Source organism: Nerophis ophidion, linkage group LG27 (assembly GCF_033978795.1).
Source record: "Nerophis ophidion isolate RoL-2023_Sa linkage group LG27, RoL_Noph_v1.0, whole genome shotgun sequence".
Lineage (NCBI taxonomy): Eukaryota > Metazoa > Chordata > Actinopteri > Syngnathiformes > Syngnathidae > Nerophis > Nerophis ophidion.
In genome coordinates this window covers 34337930-34364661 of record NC_084637.1, presented here as the reverse complement: position 1 = coordinate 34364661, position 26732 = coordinate 34337930, and the positions used below count along the sequence as shown (strand labels likewise).

Sequence of the window (26732 nt, the reverse complement as noted above, 5' to 3'; positions counted from 1 at the left end):
ATGCATACAACATGATACATCGCACATGCATGCATACAACATGATACATCACACATGCATACATACAACATGATACATCACACATGCATGTATACAACATGATACATCACACATGCATGCATACAACATGATACATCACACATGCATGCATACAACATGATACATCACACATGCATGCATACAACATGATACGTCACATGATATTCAACATGTTGGAAAAGTAGTAAGAAGAAGCACAGCTTATTTAATCCTTCCTATTTTCTTTTACATTTCAGTTGCTAAAACTTTTGTTCACTTCCTGTTCTCAATGTATCCACATTATACTCCATATATACATATACATACATACACTCATGCATACAATGTTTCATCAAACATTTAACGTTGTTACCCTAGGGCGGGGGTCGGCAACCCGCGGCACTGGAGCCGCACGCAGCTCTTTAGCGCCGCCCTAGTGGCTCTCTGGAGCTTTTTCAAAAATGTATGAAAAATGGAAAATGATGAGGGGAAAAAAACATATGTCTTGTTTTAATTTGTTTTCTGTAGGAGAACAAACATGACATAAACCTCCTTAATTGCTATAAAGCACACTGTTTATATTAAACATGCTTCACTGATTCGAGCATTTGGCGAGCGCCGTTTTGTCCTACTCATTTTGGCGGTCCTTGAACTCATAGTTTGTTTACATGTAGAACTTTCTAAGACGTGTTTTAAGCCACTTCTTTTTCTGTCTCATTTTGTCCACCAAACTTTTAACGTTGTGCATGAATGCACAAAGGTGAGTTTTGTTGATGTTATTGACTTGTGTGGAGTGCTAATCAGACATATTTGGTCACTGCAAGCTAACGATGCTAACATGCTATTTAGGCTAGCTGTATGTACATATTGCATCATTATGCCTCATTTGTAGATATATTTGGCTCATTTAGTTTCCTTTAAGTCTTCATAATTCAATTTATATCTCATGACACACTATCTGTATGCAATATGGCTTTTAATTTTTGCGGCTCCAGACAGATTTGTTTTTGTATTTTTGGTCCAATATGGCTCTTTCAACATTTTGGGTTGCCGACCCCTGCCCTAAGGTAAACTGGGTCACACACGGCACGCTGAAAAAAGCCTAACCTATTTTTACTATAACAATCTACAAGGTTAATATAGCTGCCTTCAATTTCTGCCCCCTCCATTTATCTGCTTTCTTTTGTATTTCAAGTGATGATTACCGTATTTTTCGGACTATAAGTCGACGTTTTTTTCATAGTTTGGCCGGGGGTGCGACTTATACTCCGGACCGACTTATGTGTAAAATTAATAACACATTACCGTAAAATATCAAATATTATTTATGTCATTCGCGGAAGAGACAAAGAAAATGTCAGCAATCGTCACACACACGTCAACCAATAAAATTTCGACGGGGGAGGGTCATGGCAGAAGTGCATTGTGGGTCATGGGATGCTAACTGCTATATGCTAAATGCTACTGTCGGAGCTATTAAAATGGATCATTTTATCGTTGGCGGTAACTTATAAAAAGTGAGAAGGGCTGAACAAAAATGGCGTTGAAAAGGACAAGAGGAAGCGGCGCATACCTTTGGAGTTGGCAGAGTTGTTTAGAAGCGACATCGAGGAAGAAGATTTCATGGGATTTATGGATTAGGAGTGAGAGATAGTTTGGTATTTATATGTATTGTTGCATTTGAACTATTCTAATGTTGATAATATCCATCCATCCATTTTCTACCGCTTATTGCCTTTTGGGGTCACGGGGGGCGCTGGCGCCTATCTCAGCTACAATCGGGCGGAAGGCGGGGTACACCCTGGACAAGTCGCCACCTCATCGCAGGGCCAACACAGATAGACTGACAACATTCACACACTAGGGCCAATTTAGTGTTGCCAATCAACCTATCCCCAGGTGCATGTCTTTGGAAGTGGGAGGAAGCCGGAGTACCCGGAGGGAACCCACGCATTCACGGGGAGAACATGCAAACTCCACACAGAAAGATCCCGAGCCTGGATTTGAACCCAGGACTGCAGGACCTTCGTATTGTGAGGCAGACGCACTAACCCCTCTGCCACCGTGAAGCCCATGTTGATAATAGTTGATGATAATAATAAACTATCATTTTGTAGTGTGCAATGCTATAAATTGTGTTTGATCAAGTGAAAATACTCAGAAAACAATCATAGATATGAAAAGGATTAACCTTATGATTTTTGCTTTCTTTCAATTTGAAGTGGAGTTGTAACTTGTTTTTGGTGACACCTAGTGGCCACAATAATTAACTATGTTAAGCTCAGGGTGGGCTTCACGGTGGCAGAGGGGTTAGTGCGTCTGCCTCACAATACGAAGGTCCTGCAGTCCTGGGTTCAAATCCAGGCTCGGAATCTTTCTGTGTGGAGTTTGCATGTTCTCCCCGTGAATGCGTGGGTTCCCTCCGGGTACTCCGGCTTCCTCCCACTTCCAAAGACATGCACCTGGGGATAGGCCCCTCCCACTTCCAAAGACATGCACCTGGGGATAGGCCCCTCCCACTTCCAAAGACATGCACCTGGGGATAGGCCCCTCCCACTTCCAAAGACATGCACCTGGGGATAGGTTGATTGGCAACACTAAATCGGCCCTAGTGTGTGAATGTGAGTGTGAATGTTGTCTGTCTATCCGTGTTGGCCCTGCGATAAGGTGGCGACTTGTCCAGGGTGTACCCCGCCTTCCGCCCGATTGCAGCTGAGATAGGCGCCAGCGCCCCCTGCGACCCCGAAAGGGAATAAGCGGTAGAAAATGGATGGATGGATGGAAGCTCAGGGGTCATGATGGAGTGTTGAGTGATTCAGACACGTTTGTTACTGAATCATTTTTAATACTCGGGAGACTTTTTGTACGAAATATCTAACTAGAATTAATTTCTACTTTTAAATATTAACGCGTCATGTTGTTCAGTTAAAGACACTTATTACATACAGTATGTGTAGCTTGTGGGCTTAGCTGTTGTGTAGCTGCTAGCATGTTTTCATGTTGTGAGTGAGTGACTAAAATAGAAGAAAAGATCAACATTGTGTGATTATTGGAGGACATTTAGACCTTAACCGGCCGTCCAGCTCTGCAGGAGTGCTTGTGTCAGACATTTTAGCTGCAAGCCAATTTGTTATCAGACAGACTAGGATGCCCTTACTACCATTCAATTACAGTCACAATTATGTTGTGTATTATCAAACTGGGGTTAGTTTTATTGACAATTTCATGTACTTCATTGAATGGATGAATCCCCCCAAAAAGTGCAGTTCCCTGCCTCACCTCCAGGATGCGGTCACCAGGATGCAGGCGGCCATCTTTGACTGCAGCGCCGCGTGGCAGGATGCTCTTCACCAGGATTGGTCCAGGCCCGTTAGCGGAGTCCCGGGTCACCACGGTGAAGCCCAGACCCTCCGCACCTGCAGCCAGACAACATCTGTATCACTCGCAGTCCTTTCAATTCTAACGCTTTGTCCTATTTTGTAAATAAGGACGCCAAGATTACTGTAAGGATTAACTTGAGTAATAATCACAGTTTGACAATTGGAAAACTGTGAAGTATTGATTATTTTCACAAAAATTATTAAATCACATTTCTTAGATAATTCTGTGTTATTTATTACTGTCAAAAATGCCTGGTAATCTTTTTTTTTGTTCAAAATGTATTCAATCCAACAAACCACTACACAATGCAATCCAATTCCAAAACCAAACCTGAGCCAGCAACACTCAGAACTGCAATAAACAGAGCAATTGAGAGGAGACACAAACACCACACAGAACAAACCAAAAGTAGTCAAACAAAAATGAATATTATCAACAACAGTATCAATATTAGTTATCATTTCAGCATAGCAGTGATTAAAAATCCCTCACTGACATTATCATTAGACATTTATAAAGAATAAACAAATACAATAAAAATGAGCAATAGTGTCACAGTGGCTCATAAGCTTGACAACACACTGTCTCCAAAATGTTCACAAAGATAAAGATATGTCATATTTTTGGTTCACTTAATAGTTCAAACAAATGCAAATAATGGATCCCATATTCCAGTATATGATTCGTTATTATCAAACCCAATGCAGTTATTTCTACTCAACATCTATATTACCCTTTTTGTTATGATGCACATTGAAAGAAACGCAAAAAATGACTGGTAATGTAATAGTGAAGTGAATTATATTTATATAGCGCGTTTCTCTAGTGACTCAAAGCGCTTTACATAGTGAAACCCAATATCTAAGTTACATTTAAACCAGTGTGGGTGGCACTGGGAGCAGGTGGGTAAAGTGTCTTGCCCAAGGACACAATGGCAGTGACTAGGATGGCGGAAGCGGGAATCGAACCTGCAACCCTCAAGTTGCTGGCACGGCCACTCTACCAACCGAGCTGTGCCGCCCCACACACAATAATATTTATAATAATACAAAATGACGACTACAAACAAATAGTATTACTACTAATAAAGAAAGAATAACATTATTAATTATATCATTTTTATAAGACTAAGACACTCAAGTGTTTTTGCAATTAACTGCCATCCATACCTCGTTATTAATTTATATCGTTTACTTTTATGCTGGAATGCACGTCATTACAAAACCCAAAACACGTTGTATAAATGCTAAATAAAAACAAATCAATAGACTGCAAAGACAAGATACTTGATGTTCCAACTGAGAAACTTTGGAATGTGATGGCTGCAACATAAACAGACATGTGATGGAGAAGTAAGTCCCAGTCTAGTGACCTGGCATTTACACCTTGTGTGGCGGTGACTTGTCCCACTTTGTGCGTGGCCATAAATGTGTCACAGTGTGTGTGTTGTGCAGGTGAGACAGCAAGCGGCTGCAGTTTGTATGAAAGGCTGACAAAGACTCGGTTTTGGCCTGGTTTCTACAGCAGAAAACGAGCAGTTTCTTACCAATATTTCGGAGTGGTTAGAGCCAATGTTCCCTCTAATTGTTCATGAGTGTGAGCAGACGCAAAAACCTCCCTGAGCATTCCTCGGAGCACATGTGAGCAACATCAGACGTGCACACCTTGGCCACACCAGCAGCACACCTGGCCCAAAGATGACTTACAAGTTAAATGTTTTATTTTAATAGTCAAATGACAGCAGTCAATTTCCATGACATTTTGTTCCTAATATAAGTGATGTGGCCCACTTAAATATAAACACAATCTTGTTTTTCATGTGCTGTGTGGTATAGTATTTTAGGTCTAGCTGGGGGTCCAGCTCTCCCGTCCAAAGGCAAAACCTAGTAACTGGCTTCTAGCTGATTTGGAGAAAACAAAGGAAAACCAATCTATCTTGATGCTGTCTTACAAAGATCTACAAAGTCATCAAATGTATAGTATAGATGTTTTCTGGAGCTTTCATTTTCTTGCCGATTGAGCCATGGATTGAATCTGCTCTCATGAACGTGTGCCCTTTATCCAGATATTTTATTACAATCCGGTGGCGGGGTTTGCTGCTAGTGGGGTGTATAAAATAGTCAGGCAGTGTCATGAATACAAAGGATTATGGGTATTTGTTGTGTTGTGTTACTGTGAGGATGTTCTCCCGAAATGTGTTTGTCCTTCTTAATTGGTGTGGCTTCACAGCGTGGCGCATATTACTAAGAGTGTTAAAATTGTTTATATCACAACCATTAGTGTACTCTGTGTCACCCAGTATGTCTTGCAGTCGTGTGCGTGTTGCCGCGGAAGCCACACACACAACATGATGCTGGACTGACAAGCAGATCGTACATGTTGTAGAAGGCGACAAAGCCAATGGCTTCATAGCACTTCCTATTACTTATTATCTGGGTGACTGCCGGTAGTTATTCAAGAGAATAATAGCGTCTCTTATTGTCTTTTTCGCTTAATGTCACAGGTCTTAAATGGCTCTTTAAATGGCAAAGGATACCGATCACAGAACCATGTATATCAAATATCTCCGGATGGCTCAAATGCCACCCGCCTGAATCTAATAAAAATCTATTTTTTCGTCATGTCAACCGCCCGACCCGCGGTTTATCCGCGGATGAGACCGCAAACCGCGCATCTCTAATCTACGCGGTAGTTGCTAGGTCCTGCCATGCGCGTAACAGCTTACTTACGGAACAAATGACAATATCGCATACACTAATATAAATCATATCACCTAAGAACTCCAAAATTATTATCAGCTCAGTTTTGACCAAAATTGAGTTACTGGGCTTTGCCTTTGGACGGGAGAGCTTTGGGAATAATTTGTAGCCCTTTCAGAGATCACATTTAGTTCCGCTTAATAAATGTTTTTGTTAGCATTTCTCTAGTCTAGTGACAGCGTTCCATGATTGATATTCATAAAAGAAATTAACATTCTTAATAAATGACAGTAGAATAAGCATATATGTATGGAGAGTCATCTAGAATTGACACTTTGTGTGGTGTTGGAGTTATCCGACTTGTTGTGCGTCCTTAAATGCAACACTGGCCAAGCGCCTTGACTGCGTGCGTGCGTACGAGCAAGTAAGAGAGAGAAAGGCTGCTGTCGACATGACAGATGACAAAGAGATGGTTTAAGCCTGGTTTGTACGGCAGACAATGACCACTTTTGTGAGATAGAAGTTTCTTTTTTACTATGTTTATGTTGTGGTTACGGCCGACAGACACTTTTGTGTAATGGATGGAATTCCTGCCCTCTTTAAAGCGTCTCTCCAGACTTAATTAAACAGTGTTGACGAATATTGTTTTCCCTGTTGTGGCCGCTCGCTGTCACCTGCTACTCACTGTTGCATCGCAAAAGCATACAGAACTAATTGTCATCTGTTTGTTTTGTTTATAATTCAGATGGGATTTGACTTTGTGCGCAGCATAGAAATGCGCAGGCGTGCACCTTAGAGGGAACGTTGGCTACGGCCGAATATAAACCTTTTTGCTCATGAATGTTGCCCTCTTGAAAGCATCTTGACAGACGTTACGAAAAATGAAGTGTTGACCAACATTGTTTAATCTGTCAGGGATCACTTGTTGTCACTCAGAGTTACATTGCACACAAAGAACAGATAATGTGTTTGTTTTGTTTAGAGTTACATTTCATTTTGTGCACAGTAGGTTATACGGTATACTGGTATTAGTATAGTAACGCGATACAAAGGAATCATATTCGGTACTATACCGCCTCTGAAAAGTATTGGTCCGTCACGCCGTGTCATTGCTGGTTTACGAGCAGAGGAGCATGTTCGGCAGCACAAAATCACAGAGTACTTACAAGCAGACACAGTGTGTAGACAGAAAAGGGAGAACGGACGCATTTTGGCTTAAAAAGTAAAGATAAAGGTGAAGTTATAACACTGAAACAGCCTCAGGAAGAGCTGCTTTAAGACATGGCTAACTAGCTAGCAGTTAAAGTGCAGTCCCAGTCTGCAGTGTTTTAGCTACTTCTAAATCACTAATCCTCGCCTCCATGGCGACAAATAAAGTAAGCTTCTTACAAGTATCATTATCACTGCAGGACGAGGAAAAGCAAAACATGCTTCACTACACACCGTAGCTCACCGGCGTCACAATGCCATTGGTGGATCTACACCTGACATCCACTGTAATGATACCAAGTACGGTAGCGTATCTAGTCAATACTACTATGATTACATCAATATTTTTTGGCATCACAACATCTTTTGTTATTTATATTATGATTATGAAGTCAGGAAATATGTCCCTGGACAAATGAGGACTTTGAATCTGACCAATGTATGATCCTGTAACGACTCGATACCCAAATGTGTGGTATCATCCAAAACTAATGTCAAGTATCGAAGAAGAGAAGAATAAGTGATTATTACATTTTAAAAGAAGTGTAGATAGAACATGTTAAAAGAGAAAGGAAGCAGATATTAACAGTAAATGAACAAGTAGATTAATAATAAATTTTCTACCGCCTGTCCTTAATAATTTTGACAAAAAAACGTATTTTTCAGACTATAAATCTGTTTTTTTCATAGTTTGGCCGGGGGTGCGACATTTACTCTGGAGCAACTTATGTGTGAAATTATTAACACATTACCGTAAAATATCAAAAATTAAAATGTCAGCAATCGTCACACACACGTCAACCAATAAGAATTCGGCGGGGGAGGGTCATGGCAGAAGTGCATTGTGGGTCATGGGATGCTAACTGCTATATGCTATATGCTACTGCCGTAGCTATTAAAATGGATCATTCCATGGTTGGCGGTAACTTATAAAAACTGAATAAAAATGGCGTTGAAAAGGAAATCATGTAGTGCAGATTACAAGCTGGATGTAGTGAAATATGCAGCAGAAAAGGACAAGAGGAAGCGGCGCATACCTTTGGAGTTGGCAGAGTTGTTTAGAAGAGACATCCAGGAAGAAGATTTCATGGGATTTATGGATTAGGAGTGAGAGATAGTTTGGTAAAGGTATAGCATGTTCTATATGTTATAGTTATTTGAATGACTCTTACCATAATATGTTAGGTTAACATAGCAGTTGCTTATTTATGCCTCATATAACCTACACTTATTCAGCCTGTTCTTCACTATTCTTTATTTTAAATTGCCTTTCAAATGTCTATTCTTGCTGTTGGGTTTTATCAAATACATTTCCCCAAAAAATGCGACGTATACTCCAGTGCACCGTAAATATGTTTTTTTCTTTCTTTATTATGCATTTTCGGCAGGTGCGACTTATACTCCGGAGCGACTTATACTCAGAAAAATACGGTAATAGGTGTATAAATGACACAATATGTTACTGCAGACTAATTAGGAGCCTTTGTTGGTTTACTTACTACTAAAAGACAAGTTGTCTAGTATGTCCACTATTTTATTTAAGGACAAACTTGCAATAATAAACATATGTTTAATGTACCCTAATATTTGTTGTTAAAATAAAGCCAATAATGCCATTTGTTGTGCTCCCCTTAATTTAGAAAAGTACCGAAAGGTATCGAAATAATTTTGGTACCGGTACCAAAATATTGGTATCGGGTCAACACTCGTGCACGGTGTAGATTTGCAGGGAACGTTGCCATTAAGTGTTTCCCTCTGAACAAAGGCTTTAATGCACTATTTTGGTGTAAAGCAGGGGTGTCCAAACTTTTTCCACAGAGGGCCGCACATGGAAAAATGTTTAATTTTCAAACTATAACAAAATATATGGAATTTTTTTTTTAATCCTTAGGGCTCCTGGGGAGCATAGAGGGTCTCAGTCACTAAAATGTTAAAAATAAGTCAAATTATTATTATTGTTTTTTATTTAATGCTTACAGTAAATCTCTATATAAACTTGGTTGATATAAAGTAAAAAAATAAGGTTTTATGCCTTTTCTGTCAAAGACAACTTTGTTTTTTGTAGTAAAACTGAAATATGCAGTATTTAGATAGATGGATAGATGGATGGATGGATGGATGGATAGATAGTACTTTATTGATTCCTTCAGGAGAGTTCCTTTATTTAACAATTAAAGCCCTCAAAGATCAATAATGCAGGACACCATTGATTTTAATTATTTAACATTTTTGAGTAATCACAGTGAAAAGTTAAATAAAATCCTACTAAATATATTTGAGATCCGAAAGGTTTCCCCACTCATAAAGTGATGCATTATTAGTTTTTTTTTTTTTTAACTTTTAACACTTAAATTTCGAGATCATCTTCCGATATATCTGTCGATATTAAGTTTGAACTATTATTTTGTTTTATGCTCTTTTGTCAAAACGTTGATGTTTTTATATGGCAACCACACAACATATGCATGCCCTGCGATGAGGTGGCGACTTGTCCAGGGCGTATCCCGCCTTCCGCCCGATTGTAGCTGAAATAGGCGCCAGCGACCCCCGCGCGACCCCAAAAAGGGAATAAGCGGTAGAAAATGGATGGATGGACAACATATGCATATTTTTTTCCACATAAAACATTTTAAAGTGATAATATTTAAGTAATAATTCATTATAACATGGATTTTTTTGGTCCTTTTTTTTGGAGCAATGGAAAAAAAAGAAAATAAAGACAAAAGGAAAAAAAAACTTCCTGCATGGCAGCTTTGTGTCAACATTGCCACTTTTTCCTCATTAAATTTCACCTCATTCCACTTTTTTTAAATGTTTTTTTAGATTCTTGCAATACTATCAATTTTTGCAGAATGTGTGGCGGGCCGGTAAAGGATTAGCTGCGGGCCCCAAATGGCCCCCGGGCCGCACTTTGGACACCCCTGATGTAAATCAACTGGTGTTGGAGCCTGGGCTCCACATGAGTCCAAGGGAGAGAGAGAGAGAGAGAGCTTCTCTCCTGGCTGGATTAGCCAAAGCCGGGCTTTAATTTCACGTGTGGGCAAACCGAGCGCTGCCTGATGTGTGAAAGTGTGAGCAGAAGATGGGAGGTTAGAGAGCAGAATGTGGGAGATATGACGCCACTCCTCACCGTCCCTCCCCGGGGGTACAAAGTGATTTCCACAAAGATTTTGCTCATGAGCGAGAGCCAGAGTCTAAGCTTGCGTACACATTTACTAGTGAGGCCACACCGCCATGAGACATTCACCCCCTCACAGACCACTGCACCCTATTTTTTTTTTATTTTTTACAGCCCTGCCAGAGTCCTGGGTGATATGTGCCACACTTAGTGTGTGTGTGTGTGTGTGTGTGTGTGTGTGTGTGTGTGTGTGTGTGTGTGTGTGTCATACATAATAAGGCGCTGCACGATGCTATCTGGTCTGCACACTAAGCCCCTGCCTGCCCTACATTAACGCACCTAAAACCTGCCGCCTGTCAATCACCGGGAGAAGAAGAAAAAAAGCCTGTTGCCCAAGGAGAGAACATTAGGTTCCCATAATATCCTCTGCTCTGATCTTGCATGGGGTGAAAGGCAGGGAGTGGAAATTAAACAAATGATGGATCGAGTGGCTGAAAAAACAGCGGCGAAAAGCATTTATAGGTTAAAGTTCAAAGTAAAAGTAGCAATGATAGTCACACACACACTAGGTGGAGTGAAATATGTCCTCTGCATTTCACCCAATCCTTTGTTCACCCCCTGGGAGGTGAGGGGAGCAGTGAGCAGCAGCTGTGGCTGCGCTCGGGAATCATTTTTGCTGATTTAACCCCCAATTCTTACTTGCCAACCTTGAGACTTCCGATTTTGGGAGGTGGGGTGGTGGGAGGTGGGAAAGGGCGTGGTTGGGGGCGTGGTTAAGAGGGGAGGAGTATATTTACAGCAAGAATTCACCAAGTCAAGTATTTCATATTATATATATATAAAATAAATAGTAATAATAATAACAAAATAAAAAGTGTTCATTTATTTACACATATACACACACATAACACTCATGTCTACTCATTGTTGTGTTAAGGGGGTGAAATTTTCCATCCTTGTTCTATTGTCTGTCACTGTTTTTCTAACCATATGCATGTACAGTAGATGGCAGTATTGTCCTGTTTAAGAGTGTCACAACATTGCTGTTTACGGCAGACAAACGGCTTTACGGTAGACGAAAACGTGACTGCTGTTGTTGTGTGTTGTTACCGCACTGGGAGGACGTTAATGAAACTGCCTAACAATAAACCCACATAAGAAACCAAGTTCTCGCCCTCGATCATTCTAGAGTTATAACGTCATTGGGCAGACACGCTGTTTATATTGTGGGAAAGCGGAGGTGAAAACAGGCTGTTGACACGTCACTCAAGTCCGCATGGAGCTGGAGGGGGCGTGGCCTCCAGCTCCGCTTGAATTTCCGAGATTTTCGGGAGAGGCGCTGAATTTCAGGAGTCCCGTAAAATCCCGGAGGGTTGGCAAGTATGCCCCAATTCCAACCTTTGATGTTGAATGCCAAGCAGGGAGGTAATGGCTCCCATTTTTATAGTCCTTGGTATGACTCGGCCGGGGTTTGAACTCTCAACCTACCCATCTCAGGGCGGACACTCTACTAAGCCACTGAGCAGGTCTGAGGTAGAAGCCTGATTCTACACTTGAGTCCTTCAGGCATGGGAACACTACTGCCCACAATACTAATGGCTGCTTCCTATGTCTGTAGTCCTTAGAAGCAGTCAAGCACAAGAGGTTTACAACTACCACATTTCCCAGACTATAGAGCACACCCACATACAAGCCACACCCGCAAAATTTAGAAGAAATATATATTTTTTTGCACACTAATCCGCAGATATATACGTTGCGAAATGAATTATTAACACAAAGATTCTGTAAATGTTTCGATACTTTCGTTGTTTCCAAACGGTGCCTCTAACATGGCAGTAAAACGGCTGATCAAACAAAACAGAAGTCATCGTTATGCTCTACAATCAGCTACACAGACTAAATAACTGCACGGTGACGTCTTGGCGAATTTGTAAGTTCAAAATAATAAACATGTTAGCATATTAGCTAATGACGCTGGTGTCATTACGTTACAATAGCACAGGGGTAGGGAACCTATGGCTCTAGAGCCAGATGTGGCTCTTTTGATGACTGCATCTGGCTCTCAGATTAATCTTAGCTGACATTGCTTAACACGATAAGTAATGAATAATTCCGCTGGTGTCAAAAATAACGTTCAAAATATAAAACATTCTCATGCATTTTAATCCATCCATCCGGTTTCTACCGCACCTGTTCAAGAAGTCGCATTAACGGTAAGAAGTATTTTATTTTTGGTTGGTTAGCTTCGGAATAACAATGTTATTAAAAATAATGAAACTTATTATACTCTAAAAATGTTGGTCTTACTTAAAAATGCACGCATTTAGTTGTATTCAGTGTTGAAAAAAATATATTGTATGGCTCTCACGGAAATACTTTTTAAAATATTTGGCTTGTATGGCTCTCTCTGCCAAAAAGGTTCCCGCCCCCTGCACTAGCACATACAAATATGCATGACAACACGCCTACAGACATGACACATGGGACCATCTTAGTTAGTATGAACCGTTTTAGTTATATTGTCAAAGTAAAATAATGTTGCTGAGAGTTAAGAATGAAAAATCCGTACGAGTATGGACGCTATGGACGGCTAGAAGACTGCTCTACTTCCCATTAAAAGAAGCACTAAACGGAAGGACACTGCAGCACCTGCAGTGAGCAAACTCACCCAAAAGATGGCGCAATAGCACATATAGTAAAACACATTTTCAGTGTATTTGCGTGTTTTTTACACCATTTTTATTACGTCCCTCGGCAAAGAAAAAGTCGTAAATTAGCCGAAATGTCTTTTAAGCCGCAGGGTTCAAAGTGTAGTGGTCCAGAATTGATTTGATTGATTGAAACTTGTATAAGAAGATTGCACAGTACAGTACATATTCCGTACAATTGACCACTTAATGCTAACACCCCAATAAGTTTTTCAACTTGTTTAAGTCGGGGTCCACGTTACAATTTAGGGTAAACCTTAAAAAGGAGAGAAAGCTTGCAGGCCAGACTGTAAAAATGATAGAAAAAAATATATACCTTTCTTTAGGTCAACTTTGATCCTCTTGCTGCCTTTCTTGTTTGTAAGCTCAGGCACGTTGCTGCTCTTGCTTCAGAATAACAATGTTATTAAAAATAATGAAACTTATTATACTCTAAAAATGTTGGTCTTACTTAAAAATGCACACATTTAGTTGTATTCAGTATTTAAAAAAATATGATATGGCTCTCATGGAAATACTTTTTAAAATATTTGGCTTGTATGGCTCTCTCTGCCAAAAAGGTTCCCGCCCCCTGCACTAGCACATACAAATATGCATGACAACACGCCTACAGACATGACACATGGGACCGTCTTAGTTAGTATGAACCGTTTTAGTTATATTGTCAAAGTAAAATAACGTTGCTGAGAGTTAAGAATGAAGAATCCATACGAGTATGGACGCTATGGACGGCTAGAAGACTGCTCTACTTCCCATTAAAAGAAGCACTAAATGGAAGGACACTGCAGCACCTGCAGTGAGCAAACTCACCCAAAAGATGGCGCAATAGCACATATAGTAAAACATATTTTCAGTGTATTTGCGTGTTTTTTTACACCATTTTTATTACGGCCGTCGGCAAAAAAAAGTCGTAAATTAGCCGGAATGTCTTGTAAGCCGCAGGGTTCAAAGTGTAGTGGTCCAGAATTGATTTGATTGCTTGAAACTTGTATAAGTAGATTGCACAGTACAGTACATATTCCCTACAATTGACCACTAAATGCTAACACGCCAATAAGTTTTTCAACTTGTTTAAGTCGGGGTCCACGTTAGAATTTAGGGTAAACCTTGAAAAGGAGAGAAAGCTTGCAGGCCAGACTGTAAAAATGATAGAAAAAAATATATACCTTTCTTTAGGTCAACTTTGATCCTCTTGCTGCCTTTCTTGTTTGTAAGCTCAGGCACGTTGCTGCTCTTGCTAGCGGGCGGGCTCTGCCTGCGGGTTCTAGTCGGCGAGGAAGCGCTCGCCATCTTGAGCAAGGACGTGGGAGAGACCCTCTCCAGCGGGGCATTTCTAGCCTGGGCAGCTGCCGACTGTGGGTTGCTGGCGACTGGGTTCATGGCGGGCAGTTCTCGCGTCTTGACTGCTGCCTTTTGCCATCGAGACGCTGGGTTGGGTTTGGACTCTTGCTTGGCGACGGGCTGGAGGTCAATGTTTGCCCGGGTTACCACCGGACTTTTTGCTTTTAGATCTTTGCCTTCGCCGTTGAACAGTTGGCCGATCAGACCCTTCTCGTAGCGAGGCTTGTTTGCGACAGGAAGGACCTCCAGGTGCATGGATGGGGAGGACAGGGCCTGGCGGAACAATTCCTGTGAACTTCAAAAAGAGAACAGATTTAAGTTCATCACTCAGGTAAAGAGCAATTAGTGCTGGGCGATATATCGATCTACTCGATACGTCACAGGTTTGTCTCTGTGCGATATAGAAAATTAATACCGTATTTCCTTGAATTGCCGCCGGGTATATAGTATGCACCTGCCTAGAATTACTGCCGGGTCAAACTCATCTCGCAAAATATTATTTTTATTAGCGCATGTCTAGAATCAAACTCGACAAGCAGCAAGAGTGAGCAGCGATCGTTTATTTTTTCCTCTCGCTTTCACTTTTAACATGGAGGATTACATATGAAGTGAAGTGAATTATATTTATATAGCGCTTTTCTCTAGTGACTCAAAGCGCTTTACATAGCGAAACCCAATATCTAAGTTACATTTAAACCAGTGTGGGTGGCACTGGGAGCACGTGGGTAAAGTGTCTTGCCCAAGGACACAACGGCAGTGACTAGGATGGCGGAAGCGGGAATCGAACCTGCAACCCTCAAGTTGCTGGCACGGCCACTCTACCAACCGAGCTATGCCGCCCCAATCTAAAATATATATCCAAAATAAAACAGCTTTCTAAACTAGACTTTCAATGGAAGCAGGAGGCAATAAAGGAAGATCTCCATCGAGACGGAGAGACTTTTAAAACTGAAGAAAGATAAGGAAGACTTCTATAAAGTTATCGATGCTTTTGATCAGAAGGAGCTGCGCATGGACTTCATTTATAAGTAAAGGTAAGATCATAATAACGTTTTTTTTATTAAATGTGCTTTTCATGATGGTATCCTTACATCACACTCAAATTTATAAGTGCATGCCTAAATTTATTGCATGCCTTTGGTAAGTGCCGGAGTGAGAAGAGGTTTTAAATTAATTAAATTAGCGCCCCGGCAATATTCAAGGAAATACAGTAATATTGGTTAATATGCAGGTCACGACATGTCTTGTCTTGTGAAAATTCCCCCTCCCAAAAAAAATGCAATTCCATCTTGATTGAGCTCTACTTCCAATTGGATCCAGCACACGGTGACCCTTCAGTTTCCAGGAGGACATTGTGTCCTCCGTAAGAAGTCCTGTTTGGCCGCCCCTCAGCACAACATTGGCGGATTGCAATAAAACAGAGCTTTGGCAGAAATGCAGAAGAAAGGACACCCTACATACCAGAGAGGGCCAAGGGAGAATGAGGAGGATTATTTGGGGCAAAGTGAGTGACAGGTGAAGTATTAGGCTGCTGCAATGGTGGCTGAGCTGTTCTGCTTTCAATTCCAAATGAAGTCTGTGACACTGAGCCCAAGACTTCTTTTCAAAGAGGCAGAGGGGGGGGGGGGGGGGGGGGGGGGACCTTTTAGCTGAATGTTGTCATCGATATAAATGATACAGACTACTGTATGTGGAACTGAGGTCATACACATCTGACATGAGATTATAATATTTCAGGGGGCGCAGATGCAATGAGGTGGCGACTTGTCCAGTTGAATGCAGCTGAGACAGGCTCCAGAACTCCCCGCGTCCCCGAAAGGGACAAGTGGTAGAAAATGGATGGATGGATGGATGGGGCGTAGATCTCGAACCGCAGGGCAGCTCCACAAGCCCACCAGGAGTGTCCCGATACACATTTTCCCTTTTGATATGATAACAATATCAAAGCTGATTCTGATATAAATCCAAAACAATATCGGCATGACTCGTACATACTTTTTTTTGTGTGTGTGTGAAATGACTCAAACCGAGAAAAATGGTAGGTATGGAAAATACTGACCTATTTTTTTATTAACTGTTTAAAGGGAAAGTATGCTATCTTTAAGTTGAAATGGAGTGGTGATTGTTTTTGGTGACACCTAGTGGTCAAAACATTTCATTAATTCATGCTCATGATGCAGTAAGTTGAGTGATGCGGACACGTTTGTTACTGATACTCTTCTGCCTGGAAGACTTTGTATCTGCAAGTAATATGTAACTATAATTAGTTGATACTTCTTTAAAAGTACAAATGTGATGTTTTAGACTGCACTGTTGTGACTTATTTGGCATGTCTAGCTTGTGTGCTGTTTTGTGCTTAGCTGTTGTGTAGCAGCTGCCTCCGAGTAGCCTATAACCTACCACGTTTACTTTTTGTGAATGGCTTGACTAAAGTAGAAGAAAAGAGCAAGCTTGTGTGTTTATTGGAGGACATTTAGATCTGAGTATCTGCAGATTTCAGCAAGTCAAATTTAAGACTTTTTAAGACCTTTTTAATGCCACCTTGAATGAAATTTAAGACCGAAAAAAAAAAAATCTATAAATATAAGCGATGGTTGGGGATCCCACTGTACTACAACCTCAATGACAATCAGTCAAGTTTACTTTTTGTATGTTTATTAATAAACAAACCAATAAGCACCACTCTGCCAAACAGTTTATCAAAAATCTTGAGAGATCCAAAAACTTTGACATCCAAAACAAACGCCAGTAAAAACATAATAACCGAGGTGAGGGTAAAAATAAATTACATTTGGTCAATAATAGTGCAATAATAGTGCAAAACAGTGTTATAACTAACAACAAAACACTGAACACACACTCAAATGAGCCTCAGTTGGTTGTTCTCATTCACGAGTTCTGCCTTTATTTATTTCAGCTCACTCATTTTTTCTTTGTATCTCTTCAAGAGATACAAAGAAAAAATGAGTGAGCTGAAATCACTCACTTTTATTCAAAGATGTGCCGTAACTTACTCAAAGACGTGCCCCGAAAAAAAAAAAAAAAAAACTGGCCCGACAGTTTAAGACCATTGAGTACTGAATTTATGACCATTTTAGAAATTTCTAATAAATTTAATACTTTTTAAGGCCTTAATTTTGGATACATGAATTTAAGACTTTTTAAGACTTTTTGAGGATCCGCGGATACCCTTCAGATGTTAGCTGGCTGTCCAGCTTTACACAAGTAAGCACAGGCTTGTATCCGAGCTTATATTGGAGATTTTAGATCAGGGGTGTCAAACTCATAGTAGATCGGGGGCCACATGGAGCAAAATCTACGCCCAAGTGGGCCGGACTGGTAAAATCACGACAGGATAACTCAAAAATAAAGACAACTTCAGATTGTTTTCTTTGTTTAAAAATAGAACAAGTGCATTCTGAAAATGTACAAATAATAATGTTTTTTTACAGTTACATGTTGTGGATGGAATTATTCTATCTTTATTTGTCGTTATTTATACTTTCTGAATAAATGATGTGATCGTGTTCATCAGTCAACTCATTGGTGTTCATTTTCAATCTAATCATAGTACAAAAATAATATCAAAATCATATTACAAGATGTTATTGATGTAGTTTGCTCATTTTCCTTGTCTGGTGCTCTAACATGTTGTTCATTTTTTTTTTTTACATATTTAGAGTGTCCGCCCTGAGATGGGTAGGTTGTGAGTTCAAACCCCGGCCGAGTCATACCAAAGACTATAAAAATGGGAGTCATTACCTCCCTGCTTGGCACTCAACATCAAGGGTTGGAATTGGGGGTCAAATCACCAAAAATGATTCCCGGGCGCGGCACCGCTGCTGCCCACTGCTCCCCTCACCTCCCAGGGGGGGATCAAGGGTGATGGGTCAAATGCAGAGGACATATTTCACTTCACCTAGTGTGTGTGTGTAACAATCATTGCTACTTTAACTTGAACTTTTTTAGCATTATCTACAAAGATACAAAGAATTGCGATTGCGACATCTAGTGGACACATTGAGGAGAGCAGTTTCTTACATTCAAAAAGGGCCTGATCCGGCCCGTGAACAGGTTTGACACCCCTCTTTTAGATGCTAGTTTTTTGCTAATATTGGCCCAATATCAATATCAATATCGCCTTGTCTCAAAATATAATGTATGAATAAAGTGTGATGGCCTTTATTCTGCTTGTGTTTAAAGAGCGCTGCTGTAAACAAACAGGTGGGTAAAACCAAAGCAGTAAGATGACATATTTCAGCTACATAACTACTGTATAAAAGCTGCACTTATTATAAACAACGTCCATGAAGTAACATTTATAATCAACAATCATGCAAACTGTTCAAACTCTTACTTCCCTGCATCATTTTACGTTCCTAAAAAGAAACTTTGTAAATTTTGAAAATCCATATGATTATATTCATTCATTTATTATTCAATAACTGTTTGAGTAGTTTCATGGTTTATATTGTTTGTCTTTATATGGAAGTTCATTTGTGTCTTAATTACAAAGCCTTTTGTTTTGACATCGAATTTATGTAACTGATATTTTTTAAATGATGAGAAGTGAATGTTTTACGTTTAATTATGCGGACATCTTCTTTGAATAGAAATGCATGAGCAAAATCTGTGTTTTAAAATTCCTTGTGAAAAAATACAGTGTCCAAAAATTTAGTGCAGAAAAATTTGTGGCTTCAAAAGTCAGCTTCAAACCCACTTGCAGTAAATTAAGACTGAAACAAGCAAGCCTGTCTCAGAAGCAGCAAATAAAGTCACGTGACACAAATATTATGACCATATATGACAAAAAAAATTTTCTGCACAGAATTTGTTTACATTTTACTTTGACAACTGAATTTTTCAACACAGATTTTGGTCAAAAATTTGTAAGCAAAGAAATTCTCAGCATGAAACATGTATTTAAATGCAAAAAAAATGAGGTTTTAGAATTCAGACGTGACCTTTGTCTTGTTATTTTTTATTTTAGCTGGTTTTTTATTGCTTGTTTTCTCAATTTTTTGTTGTGTCATGTGTTGCAAGATCATTACCTTATAAAATTCGAGGTTCAGACGCATGTTCGTCAAACTAATAATAATAATAACTGCTATAGCAGCCGCAACATTAATACGGCCACAACGACAACTCTTACTGACCTACTGCCCTCGGTAATGGCACCATTCCCAAAGTATGTGGGCTCTATTGATAACCTCACTAACAACTTTAACGACGCCCTGCGCGAAACCATTGATAACATAGCACCGCTAAAGTTAAAAAAGGCTCCAAAAAAGCGCACCCCGTGGTTTACAGAAGAAACTAGAGCTCAGAAATTATTATGCAGAAAGCTGGAACGCAAATGGCGCACGACTAAACTTGAGGTGCACCATCAAGCATTTAGTGATGGTTTAATAACTTATAAACGCATGCTTACCTTAGCTAAAGCTAATTATTACTCAAATCTCATCCACCGTAATAAAAACGATCCTAAATTTTTGTTTAGTACGGTAGCATCGCTTACCCAACAAGGGACTCCTTCCAGTAGCTCCACCCACTCAGCTGATGACTTTATGCAATTCTTTAGTAAGAAAATTGAAGTCATTAGAAAGGAGATTAAAGACAATGCGTCCCAGCTACAACGGGGTTCTATTAACACTGACACGATTGTATATACGGCGGATACTGCCCTCCAAAATAGTTTCTCTCGTTTTGAGGAAATAACATTAGAGGAATTGTTACAACGTGTAAATGGAATAAAACAAACAACATGTTTACTTGACCCTCGGAACATTCCCGTCGTATCAATTCCTAGATATGGTCGTAATTATACTGAATGCACTGGGCATAATAAACACAACATTATTAATATTGCTACTACGGATAATTTGATCAAAAATTCCCTAAAACAGCCCACTACCTATAATGTAGGTTTTTTAAACATAAGATCATTGTCTCCCAAAACGTTGTTAGTTAATGATATTATCAGAGACAACAATCTTAACGTCATCGGTCTCAGCGAAACCTGGCTTAAACCAAACGACTTTTTTGCGCTAAATGAGGCATGTCCTCCTAACTTTACACATGCGCATATTGCCCGTCCGCTTAAAAGGGGTGGGGGGGTCGCACTAATATACAACGAAAACTTTAACCTTAGTCCTAACATAAATAATAAATATAAATCGTTTGAGGTGCTTACTATGAGGTCTGTCACACCGCTGCCTCTACACCTGGCTGTTATCTACCGCCCCCCAGGGCCCTATTCGGACTTTATCAATGAATTCTCAGAGTTCGTTGCTGATCTAGTGACACACGCCGATAATATAATCATAATGGGGGACTTTAATATCCACATGAATACCCCATCGGACCCACCGTGCGTAGCGCTCCAGAGTATAATTGATAGCTGTGGTCTCACACAAATAATAAATGAACCCACGCATCGCAACGGTAATACGATAGACCTAGTGCTTGTCAAGGGGATCACCGCTTCCAAAGTTACGATACTCTTCCTGGGAAACTGATCAAGGAGCTCTTTGTATTATTAGGTCCATCAGTGCTAAATATTATAAACTTATCACTTTCCTCGGGCACTGTTCCCCTAGCATTCAAAAAAGCGGTTATTCATCCTCTCCTTAAAAGACCTAACCTCGATCCTGACCTCATGGTAAACTACCGACCGGTGTCTCACCTTCCCTTCATTTCAAAAATCCTCGAAAAAATTGTTGCGGAGCAGTTAAATGAACACTTAGCGTCTAACAATCTATGTGAAACCTTTCAATCCGGTTTCAGGGCAAATCACTCGACGGAGACAGCCCTCGCAAAAATGACTAATGATCTATTGCTAACGATGGATTCTGATGCGTCATCTATGTTGCTGCTCCTCGATCTTAGCGCTGCTTTCGATACCGTCGATCATAATATTTTATTAGAACGTATCAAAACACGAATCGGTATGTCAGACTTAGCCCTGTCTTGGTTTAACTCTTATCTTACTGATAGGATGCAGTGTGTCTCCCATAACAATGTGACCTCGGACTACGTTAAGGTAACGTGTGGAGTTCCCCAGGGTTCGGTCCTTGGCCCTGCACTCTTCAGCATCTACATGCTGCCGCTAGGTGACATCATACGCAAATACGGTGTTAGCTTTCACTGTTATGCTGATGACACCCAACTCTACATGCCCCTAAAGCTGACCAACACGCCGGATTGTAGTCAGCTGGAGGCGTGTCTTAATGAAATTAAACAATGGATGTCCGCTAACTTTTTGCAACTCAACGCCAAAAAAACGGAAATGCTGATTATCGGTCCTGCTAGACACCGAACTCTATTTAATAATACAACTCTAACATTTGACAACCAAACAATTAAACAAGGCGACACGGTAAAGAATCTGGGTATTATCTTCGACCCAACTCTCTCCTTTGAGGCACACATTAAAAGCGTTACTAAAACGGCCTTCTTTCATCTCCGTAATATCGCTAAAATTCGCTCCATTCTGTCCACTAAAGACGCTGAGATCATTATCCATGCGTTTGTTACGTCTCGCCTCGACTACTGTAACGTATTATTTTCGGGTCTCCCCATGTCTAGCATTAAAAGATTACAGTTGGTACAAAATGCGGCTGCTAGACTTTTGACAAGAACAAGAAAGTTTGATCACATTACGCCTGTACTGTATATACCTTTATATACATATATACATACATATATACCTATACTGTATATACCTTTATATACATATATACATACATATATACCTGTACTGGCTCACCTGCACTGGCTTCCTGTGCACTTAAGATGTGACTTTAAGGTTTTACTACTTACGTATAAAATACTACACGGTCTAGCTCCATCCTATCTTGCCGATTGTATTGTACCATATGTCCCGGCAAGAAATCTGCGTTCAAAGGACTCCGGCTTATTAGTGATTCCCAAAGCCCAAAAAAAGTCTGCGGGCTATAGAGCGTTTTCCGTTCGGGCTCCAGTACTCTGGAATGCCCTCCCGGTAACAGTTCGAGATGCCACCTCAGTAGAAGCATTTAAGTCTCACCTTAAAACTCATTTGTATGCTGTAGCCTTTAAATAGACTCCCTTTTTAGACCAGTTGATCTGCTGTTTCTTTTCTTTTTCTTCTATGTCCCACTCTCCCTTGTGGAGGGGGTCCGGTCCGATCCGGTGGCCATGTACTGCTTGCCTGTGTATCGGCTGGGGACATCTCTGCGCTGCTGATCCGCCTCCGCTTGGGATGGTTTCCTGGTGGCTCCGCTGTGAACGGGACTCTCTCTGCTGAGTTGGACCCGCTTTGGACTGGACTCTTGCGACTGTGTTGGATCCATTGTGGATTGAACTTTCACAGTATCATGTTAGACCCGCTCGACATCCATTGCTTTCCTCCTCTCTAAGGTTCTCATAGTCATTATTGTCACCGACGTCCCACTGGGTGTGAGTTTTCCTTGCCCTTATGTGGGCCTACCGAAGATGTCGTGGTGGTTTGTGCAGCCCTTTGAGACACTAGTGATTTAGGGCTATATAAGTAAACATTGATTGATTGATGATTGATACTTTTTGTATAAACTACAAGAGAGAGCTGAATTTCACCAAGGGGATTATTAAAAATATCTATCCATACTTTTGTCTTGTGATAGCACTTGGCAGTCTAATAAATGTGTTTTCAAGCGATAAGAAATGAGTTTAAAATACCCTCTGAGAGGGCTGAGATGTTTTTTGACCCTTCATTGGAGAGTTACTGTAAATTATGCCCTGAAAGCCGCAATTTTTCCCTACACTTTGAACCCTGCAGCTTATTGGTTGACGTGTGTGTGACAATTGCTGACATTTTCTTCGTCTCTTCCGCGAATGAGATAAATAATATTTGATATTTTACGGTAATGTGTTAATAATTTCACACATAAGTTGCTCCTGAGTATATGTCGCACCCCCGGCCAAACTATGAAAAAAGACTGCGACTTATAGTCCGAAAAATCTGGTACAGTAAATTCAGTCCTCTCCAAATTGTACTGGACATGCAGCTTGTCCCCCACAGTCTACTTACTCAGCAAAGGTCTTGTCTTGCAGCGATATGCCGTCAATGTGGACGATACACTCGTCCTCTTGAAAGATATTCTCCTTTTTGGTGCGACTGTTATCCTCGATGTTTGTAATGAGGAGGCCCAGCATCCTGTGCGGCGCACACAAAGCAGAACAACACGTCAACTCCTGGAGGTAAACAATCGTATAATTCCACGCCGCTGTTTGCTTTCCACTACGGCTCTCTGGTCAACATTGCCATCTGTCTTTAGCTGATGGATTACAAGAATCTGCGTGTGTGTGTGTGTGTGTGTGTGTGTGTGTGTGTGTGTGTGTGTGTGTGTGTGTGTGTGTGTGTGTGTGTGTGTGTGTGTGTGTGTACACTCACCGTCCACTAAGAGATGAGCAGTAGGGAACAACTTGGATGCCCAGAGGCCCACGGTCCCCCAGCAAGTGGACCGTCCTTGTGAGGGCGCTGCCAAAAAAAAAAATGCACTTTTGATCAAATAAAAATGAGAAAAATCACACAAATGCAGCACAACAGCAGAGGTGGGTAGTAACGCACTACATTTACTCCGTTACATCTACTTGAGTAACTTTTGGGATAAACTGTACTTCTAAGAGTAGTTTTAATGCAACATACTTTTACTTGAGTATATTTATAGAGATGAAACGCTACTTTTACTCCACTCTATCTACATTCAGCTCGCTACTCGCTACTGATTTTTATCGATCTGTTAATGCACGCTTTGTTTGTTTTGATTTGTCAGACAGACCTTCAAAGTAGGATCTATCACATGCCTGCGTTTCACCAATCAAATGCAGTCACTGGTGACCTTTGACTCCGTTTCACCAATCAAACAGAGCCAGGCGGTCACATGATAAAACTGCACATTTTTTTTTTAATAAACCTTTATTTATAAATTTCAACATTTACAAACAGTTTGAGTTTGAGTTTATTTCGAACATGCAAGCATACAACATAATACATCACAATTTCCAGTTTCTCTTTTCAACATGTTCGAAAAGGAGGAGGAAGAAGCAGAGCTTATTTAATCCTACCCCTTTTCTTTACATAACAGTTGCTAAAACTTTTGTTCACTTCCTGTTCTCAATGTATGGCTTATTAGTGATTCCTAGAGCTCAAAAAAAGTCTGCGGGCTATAGAGCGTTTTCCGTTCGGGCTCCAGTACTCTGGAATGCCCTCCCGGTAACAGTTCGAGATGCTACCTCAGTAGAAGCATTTAAGTCTCATCTTAAAACTCATCTGTATACTCTAGCCTTTAAATAGACCTCCTTTTTAGACCAGTTGATCTGCCGCTTCTTTTCTTTCTCCTATGTCCCCCCCTCCCTTGTGGAGGGGGTCCGGTCCGATGACCATGGATGAAGTACTGGCTGTCCAGAGTCGAGACCCAGGATGGACCGCTCGTCGGGACCCAGGATGGACCGCTCGCCTGTATCGGTTGGGGACATCTCTACGCTGCTGATCCGCTTGAGATGGTTTCCTGTGGACGGGACTCTCACTGCTGTCTTGGAGCCACTATGGATTGAACTTTCACAGTATCATGTTGGACCCGCTCGACATCCATTGCTTTCGGTCCCCTAGAGGGGGGGGGTTGCCCACATCTGAGGTCCTCTCCAAGGTTTCTCATAGTCAGCATTGTCACTGGCGTCCCACTGGATGTGAATTCTCCCTGCCCACTGGGTGTGAGTTTTCCTTGCCCTTTTGTGGGTTCTTCCGAGGATGTTGTAGTCGTAATGATTTGTGCAGTCCTTTGAGACATTTGTGATTTGGGGCTATATAAATAAACATTGATTGATTGATTGAATGTATTCACAATGTATACTCAAAAGTAATAAGTAATCACAATACAAATAAATAAATAAATAAATAATTGCTTAAGTAAGTTTTATTCCATACGATGAGATGAGTCAGATTATTTTGAGAATGAATGGGTGAGTAAAATCAGAATGTTTATCATTTTTGTACTTTGTAAACAGTTCCAGTTTGAAGAGTTTCTTGAAGTGGATCATATTAGTACATTGTTTGATTGCTTTGCTTAATCCATTCCATAATTTAATTCCACATACTGAAAATAATAATCAACGTAAGTACAAAACAGTATAAAAAACGTACAAAACAGCGCCAGGGGTTGTAAATTCAAAGTAACTAAAATAGAATGCAAAATAAATATATATCTATATATATATATATATATATGTAAAGTAAACAAAGTGCAAAGCCATAGTCTCACTCAATAACTTAAATTTGGAACACAGCATCATCGTTTTCACAGCTTTTTGCTTGTTAGAGGTAGAGTGTTTTAATGTAGAGTTCTAAATCTTTTTTAAAGGCACAAAAAACAGGTCGGGTATTGAGAAACTTACATTTATGAATATAAAACTTAGCCAATAGTATAATGAGCTTGCAAATTTTTTTTCCATACAGTGTAAAACCAAATATATATTATTTAATATATATTATTGTTTTAGTTGCTTAAGAGATATTCCTGGCTGTGAATTTGTTCGTTGTTATTTTTATGTTTTTGTGCATTACTTGTTGCCGTCATCATTAAAGGAACAGGTTACTCATCAGTTACTCAGTACTTGAGTAGTTTTTTCACAACATACTTTTTACTTTTACTCAAGTAAATGTTTGGGTGACTACTCCTTACTTTTACTTGAGTAATACATCTCTAAAGTAACAGTACTCTTACTTGAGTACAATTTCTGGCTACTCGACCCACCTCTGAAACAACACAGTGCAGGTGCATTTTCCTCCAGGCATACACGGATAACAAAACAAATTAGCTTACAGGTAGTCCTGCTGAACACCTGGATAATCTTTGTAATATGCGAGTATATCGGGTGTGTGTGTGTGTGTGTGTGTTTGTGTGCAGAAAGAAGTGGGAGGCAGGTAGCTACTTCACCCGTTATCCAGCCACTTCTTAAGCTGCTGGACAAAAGGGGAGAGATAAAAGTGTGAGGAAGGACAAGATGAAACAGGAATGAGCTCCTCTAATGAGCTTCTGCAAGATCTGAAGCCTGGCTTCTGAGAGCACAGCAACAAGGACGAGAAAGCAGAGGAAGGTGGGTAAAAAGGGGGAATGACTGATAGGCGATGATCACTTTGATGATACAAAACCAAATCTCCAAGTGGCGTGGCGGCGCAGGCGAGGGAATGTTGAGGAACCGAGTGACGGGCAATTCCTGCCAGCTTATGCACGGCAT

The 26732-nt window shown here is 40.4% G+C and overlaps 1 protein-coding gene across 1 annotated transcript in view; it reads right to left on the bottom strand.

Moving 5' to 3' along the window:
- The window catches only part of pard3ba (par-3 family cell polarity regulator beta a), a 329828-nt gene that overhangs the window by 198603 nt on the left and 104493 nt on the right, over positions 1 to 26732 (bottom strand). The window contains 4 exon segments of the mRNA XM_061889407.1: positions 3298 to 3434; positions 14303 to 14772; positions 23527 to 23652; positions 23890 to 23976. Coding sequence (XP_061745391.1) covers positions 3298 to 3434; positions 14303 to 14772; positions 23527 to 23652; positions 23890 to 23976 — 820 coding nt within the window.